General features: G+C 32.1%; 1 protein-coding gene across 1 annotated transcript; it reads left to right on the top strand.

Annotated features, from left to right (window-relative positions):
• The first annotated feature begins 4,914 nt into the window (after positions 1-4,914).
• On the top strand, positions 4,915-6,519 carry LOC120155532 (zinc finger protein CONSTANS-LIKE 2-like). The gene is made up of 2 exons (XM_039167068.1): positions 4,915-5,758; positions 6,160-6,519. Exons 1-2 carry the CDS (start codon positions 4,979-4,981, stop codon positions 6,517-6,519), a joined length of 1,140 nt encoding a protein of 379 aa, XP_039022999.1. The 5' UTR covers positions 4,915-4,978.
• The last annotated feature ends 771 nt before the right edge of the window (positions 6,520-7,290 follow it).

The raw sequence follows: 7,290 nt of genomic DNA, 5'->3' as shown, positions 1-7,290 counted from the left end.
CAAAACTTGAGGGTATTTAAGTTATTTTGATGTTTGGGGTATTTTGGTCATTTTTAATAAATTCCGTCATGTAGATTGTTTTTGGAAAAATAGTCTTAAGGAGTTGCTCAAAAATCAAAAATTTTAAAACATGTCTTCTCAGAGGTTAAAAAACTGTCTATTAGAAATTTCCCATATAGATCAGGAGTTTAATGGGTAAATCTGTAGGTCCTATCAAATCAAATCTTAATTATGAGGTTAATTCCACCAATAGAGACAATCCATGTCCTTTTTAACCCTTACATGTATTTTCATTAATTCCTATATGAATATTAATGGTATAAAGACTTATAACAGGAAAAATCAGAATTTATGGCTCAAAGATTAATTTTACTCAACTTAAAAATCTATACTGATCCAGGATCCCCTAATTCTTTATACATGTTATTCGAGTCTTAATTCCTAATTGTATACCGAAATCAGAGTAAGTTCATAATAACCAACCATAATACCTATCCAACTCATTTATTCAAGCACTAACCTATTACCAACATGTGCTGTAAAGCATGAAAAATGGTAGTAAATTATTACCTTAATTTTTTAGTTATATCGGTTGGTCATTTAATACCACTCAATCCCTCTTAAACTTATATTTGAATTCCCATAATAACTCATACACAATACAAAAAGAATTCTATTAGAAATGGAGAAAATCTGATCGAATGGGAAAATAAAATATCGAAAAATAACTTATTGGGTTCGAATTTGACAAAACAGACTGCAAAATCAGACTCAGGACGTTGAAAACCCTAGGATAAGTGGTCTCGAAAAAAGTTAACGCCCGGTGAACGGTTAGCTTGGCTCGGTTCGCAACTCAGCTCGATGGCTCGACTCGGCTCGGCTCGGGTCAACTTGACCAATAGGCTCGGACCGGTCCAGCCGGTTTAATAGACCCCCGAGGAGGCAAATGAAGCCCACGAGCAGGAGGCGGCGCGTGGGGCGCGTGCGGTGGTGGCGACCGTCGGAATTTCACCAAATTTTGCATAATTGAAATTTGAAGGCTCGGGAGTCACTTGCCGGTTTCGTTTTGCGACGAAGAATTGATTTCACAATAGGTTGAAACTTCCTTATGCTCACCCCTTCACACGTCGACGCTGACGAAACTAAAAGCACCAGTCGACTCGTCTCAACGTCAGGAACATCATGGCGTCGACGGTGTCGAAAATGGGGCTACAATCGGCGACAAAATGGAGTTTAAAGATTACTTGGAGAAGAGAGCTAAAAGAGGAAAGGAAGAGGAAAGAGAAAAAAAGAAAAAATGGGGTTTCCAAATGGAGTTGGCCTAGCTTTTTGGGATTTAAATTCCCATTTAAGGAAAATGGACAAATCATGCTATTGGACATTGATCTTTTGGGATTTCCATATATGGGTCCTCAACTAATAGAAATTTCATTTTAGTCCTCGAATTAGCCGAAAATCAGAATTAATGTCGAAATAAGAATTTGAAAAATCTTAATCCCTACTTTAGTGTGACAGAAACTGCGTGTACTGCTTTGAAATTGTCTACTAAGTTCAACCATTCCTTTAATGCTTTTAGGGTGCGTAAAACTTCCCTAATTCATCAAATTTATGAGGAATCCCTTTTTATGCTCAAAATCTACATATCTAATTATATATATATATATATATATATATATATATACACAAATTAATTCTACGTATATGTATTTATGCATGAAAGAAAATATATTAAATAATTGATACTACAATCAAATAATTGAATAAAATATTTAAAATATGTAATTCAACTAAGAAAGTTAAAATTTTGCCCCTACAAATATTCAAACATCATAAAATGTTTTAGGTATTATAATTTTTTTATAAGAGATGTATTCAGTTTCATTAGTGATTTAAGTTAAAGGTAGAATGGCTAATGTTAGAAAAATGAGTGATTTTGGAGATAAAAAAGTTAATTATGCATTAAATCGAGGCAAATTTAGCAGCAAGTTAATTTAAGTGGCAAGCAATTTAATATAACTTAAGTAAGTTTCAAGTTTAAATTTTTATATATGCAAAAATTCTTTAATATAAAATTCACTCATCAAAATTAAATGTGCGACTGATGTCGATTTTAATTAATGAGAGCAAATCCTTAGTAATGAGGAGGGAAAAAGGTTTTTTTCTTCAAATTTAACGGGTTTGGGCTGGACTCGAGCATTAGCAGGAGGCCATTATGCATATTGAAATGTCAGTCTTATTATTGTCCCTGTCATCTAAATCTGAGGTTCAGCGTCAACCAAATTTAGCAACGTAGTTGTCTTCTACTGGTGAATAGGCTTTTTTTTTTCCTAGACTTTTCTTAGGTGGTGTTTATTTTTACAAAGATAAAAGGTCTGCAGTCTGCGGATCACATCTACAGGTATCTGCAGCAGAAGAGGTGGACCTAAAGTCTACAATATGCAAGAATAATACTGTTTATTTTTAACGTCTGTAGACTGCTAAAATGAACTGAAATATAAATAAAATGATTTTTTAAACTTAAAATAATTTTGCAATACTGAGATTTAAATAATTTTAATTTTACAATACTGAAATTTAAATAATCCATACAACTACAATAATAAATTATTTAAAATAAATCAATCAATATTTTAAAATAAATCAATCCATACTAATAAATTATTTAAAATAAATCAATTCATACTAATAAATTATTTAAAATAAATCAATCCATACTAATAAATTATTTAAACTAAATCAATCCATACTAATAAATTATTTAAAATAAATTAATTTATACAAATACAATAATAAATCAATACATATCTTAAAATAAATCAATCCATACTAATAAATTATTTAAAATAAATCAATTCATACTAATAAATTATTTAAAATAAATAAATTCATATTTTAAAATAAATCAATCCATATTTTAAAATAAATCAATCCATATTTTAAAATAAATCAATCCATACTAATAAATTATTTAAAATAAATCAATCTATATTTTAAAATAAATCAATCCATACTAATAAATTATTTAAAATAAATCAATCCATACAACTACAATAATAAATCAATCCATATTTTAAAATAAATCAATCCATACTAATCAATATTTTAAAATAAATCAATCAATATTTTAAAATAAATCAATCCATACTAATAAATTATTTAAAATAAATCAATTCATACAACTATAATAATAAATCAATCCATATTTTAAAATAAATTAATCCATACTAATAAATTATTTAAAATAAATCAATACATACTAATAAAGTATTTAAAAGAAATCAATACATACAACTACAATAATAAATCAATCCATATTTTAAAATAAATCAATTCATACTAATAAATTATTTAAAATAAATCAATCCATATTTTAAAATAAATCAATCCATACTAATAAAGTATTTAAAAGAAATCAATACATACAACTACAATAATAAATCAATCCATATTTTAAAATAAATCAATCCATACTAATAAATTATTTAAAATAAATCAATCCATATTTTAAAATAAATCAATACATATTAATAAATTATTTAAAATAAATCAATCTATATTTTAAAATAAATCAATACATACTAATAAATTATTAAAAATAAATTATTTTAAAATAAATCAATCCATATTTTATAATAATTTATTTTAAAATAAATTATTTTATAATAAATTATTTTAAAATAAATTATTTTATAATAAATTATTTTAAAATAAATAACCTTATTAAATTATTTAAAATTATTTTAATAAATAATCATATTTTATAATTGTTCTTGAAGAGGTTTGAAGACATTTGAAGACATAAAATCATGTCTGCACCAAGAAGAGCTCACGCAGACGTTAGAAGAGATTATGTCTTCTAAAAAACAAACGGTCTGCGAAACCTAATGTCTGTGCGTAGTCTGCGCGGCGTAGACATAAGAGGTTTGAAGAGGTTGTACAGTGAAAACAAACTAAGCCTTAGTCAGCATCAGGTGAAAGCTGCTGATTATATCCCTGAAAGCTAATGACAGAATTCAAATTCAGAATTTTAATTAGATAAGTTGATAACAAATTATATATATAAAATCATAAAATAAATATAAAATATATGAAAAAGAATTGATAACTTCGTTTTTTTTAATTAAAGAACACAATTTACGCTTCATTTTTCCTAGATAAATGAGGAGGCAGGGAATAAGGGTTTTCTTTTTTGAGCTAAAGTGTGAATGTTGCATGCATGCGAAAAAACAACAATCATTAATAATGTACAAATCTACCAACGGTTGGTTCAAGTGATAAATAATTTGATAGTCTTTAAGCAAGGACTTGGGTTTGAGTTTTTGTGTATGCAGAAAATCTGAGAGAGTCACCCACTAAAACCAAGTATGGGGATCAAGTCAATCCAAATTAATCAGGATAAAACCTTGGAACTAGAGGGAAACCAAAGAAAAAAAATAATGTACAAATCTTACCAAAAAATGCTCAACACTTTGAACTCACTCCATAATTACAGTTCTTGTTTGCTTGCCTGCACAAAGAAACAAACTTGTTCCAAACTAAGTTCAAAACTGTTATGACAAGTTTTGGTCGAAACCATGACCCCTAAATTAAGGCCTTTCATCCCATGTGGTGCTCACATGTCCGAAGGAGACATGTCTAAATAGAATATCAGCGATTTTCATTGGACCAACAAGGCATGCTTTGATGCCCGAGTGTCATACCTCAATGGCGAGTACAATCTTCATTTTCATCTACTTGAAGTACCAAAAGCCAAATTAAGTAGAAGCTTTGGGCCCCCCTGCTCGACCCCAAAACTAAGCTAACCACAAGCAGATTATGTAAGAAGTAAGAACTTTTTCGCACCCACTAAATTGTTGCCATGTGTCAGTCCCTGGATTCTCTCCTCCCACTTGTGTTTCCCTACTTCTTGTCACACTCTGTTCACACTCTGTTCACACTCAGAGTTAGTCGAGTGTAGAGAGCTTGTGCTGTGTGAGAGATGTTGAAAGAGGAGAGTTGTGATGGTGGTAATGATGGAGGCAACAATTGGGCTCGTGTCTGCGACACGTGCCACTCCACGGCTTGCACGGTGTACTACCGAGAAGAGTCGGCCTACCTCTGTGCCGGATGTGATGCCCGTGTGCATGCTGCAAACCGGGTAGCCTCGCGCCATGAACGTCTGTGGGTGTGCCAGGCATGTGAGCGCGCACCTGCTGCCTTTTTGTGCAAGGCAGATGCTGCATCCTTGTGCACCACATGTGATGCCGATATCCACTCCGCCAATCCGCTCGCACGTCGCCACCAGCGTGTCCCAATCCTTCCAATTTCAGGGTGCCTATATGGCCCCTCTGCCGCTGATCCAGGCGGCCAAAAAATGGTAGCGGCAGCTGAAACCGAAGATGGTTTTATAGTAACGGAGTTAGACGAGACAATTGTCGAGGAAGATGAGGACGAGGCGGCTTCATGGTTATTGCTGAATCCTGGGAAAAGCAGTACCAACCAGAATACCGGGATCTTATTCGATGGCGAGGTTGATGAGTATCTGGACGTCGTGGAATACAATTCAAACGTTGAGAATCAATTCACTGATCAATATAACCAGCTTCAACAACGTTATGGTGTTCCACACAAGAGTTATGGGGGTGTCAGTGTGGTGCCAATTCTATCTACAGGTACCGAAAATTACTTGCAGCAGAAGCAACATCAGAATTTTCAGATCGGCCTGGATTATGATTACTCTAAAGCTGCATACAGCTACAATGGTTCCATCAGTCACAGCGTAAGTTGTCTTGGCAACAAACAACTGGCTAGAAAGTGCTCCAATCTAAAGAACATAATTTTTTTAAACATGCAATTCTCAATGGTCTTGCAAAATCTTGAATCTGAGTTTTAGCTCTTAATTCCGCAGGTAATTACAATAGTTAACTTACTTTTGAGCAATTAACATGGCAACATTCTCTGCAAAGTTTGTACATGCTTTTGTAGACTAGGCTAATTACATATCCTATTTTCGGCAATTAAAATCAAAGGGGAATATTCAATTTTTTCCACTGAACTTCATTCATTCTTTGTTACTTTACCTTTATTCCATAAAAGTGCATAGCCAAATGGAATGTAGATAGACACTTTTCCCTTTTGTTTACTTTAATGACGTTTCTGACTTTCCATGAACCATTCCAGGTATCAGTTTCTTCGGTCGATGGTGGGGTTGTACCGGAATCAAATATTAGTGACATTCCAACGTCGCACGTGTGGCCTTCTAAAGGTACAATTGACCTCTTCTCTGGACCTCCCATTCAGATGCCATCTCAACTTACACCAATGGACAGGGAGGCCAGGGTCCTTAGATATCGAGAGAAGAAGAAGACAAGAAAGTTTGAGAAGACAATAAGGTATGCTTCAAGGAAAGCATACGCAGAAACAAGACCTCGAATTAAGGGTCGGTTCGCAAAGAGAACGGATTCGGGAGTTGAAGTGGAACAGATGTTCTTCACAACACCGATGACGGAAACTGGATGTGGCATTGTCCCTCCATTCTGAAGGCATTGTGGAAAGGAAAGAGGAAAGGTCTGATGCTGATATTGTATGTATCTTTCTCAATCTGATTGATCTGAATCAATTGGTTTAGCTGTTTTGTTGATTGTCTAGATCATGCTCTACTCCTATGCTGTAAATGTATATCTATAATTTTGGAATTTACTTCTTTGCAATTACAAATATCCATTTCTTTCTGTTCCCTGTTTTCCTTAAACACCGAAAAGGAAATACAATTTGATCTATGTTAATATTTTAACGAAGTTATAATTAGATTATAAAATATTTAATTATAAAAATCAATTTTAATTTTAAATAAAAAATTTAATTATATTATATTATTAAAATTTTAATTTGGGTCTTTAGTTAAAAGATTTTGAACCTGCTATCTTGAATTACTTCAGGAAAGGGAATTGTAAGAAGAGGAAGATCACTCGAATTGATATATTCATTTGATAGATAGAAGCTATATAGGTGTCGCTTGAATTTTAAATTATCACATATTTTTATTTATTTTTTTTTTATATTTTTATCAATCTAAAATTTTATAAATTCATTAAACTCAAAATTTTAGAAATGCTAACAAATAATCATGCCTACATACATAAGTATATCGGTTATAACTTATATAAAAAGTTTTTTCCTCTAAATTATTGCCAACTTGTGTGTTTTCCAAGAACATGGTTAAAACATAGTTGCAGTTGCATGGCACACAAAACCAAAAGGTAAGCTGAAAAAAAAATAGAAAGAAACAAAGTTCAGAGGCCACTGGATCCT

This window comes from Hibiscus syriacus, unplaced genomic scaffold (genome assembly GCF_006381635.1).
Source record: "Hibiscus syriacus cultivar Baekdansim isolate YM2019G1 unplaced genomic scaffold, ASM638163v2 tig00002840_pilon, whole genome shotgun sequence".
Lineage (NCBI taxonomy): Eukaryota > Viridiplantae > Streptophyta > Magnoliopsida > Malvales > Malvaceae > Hibiscus > Hibiscus syriacus.
Note: the sequence above shows the minus strand (reverse complement) of the source record. Positions and strands in the feature narration are given on the sequence as shown.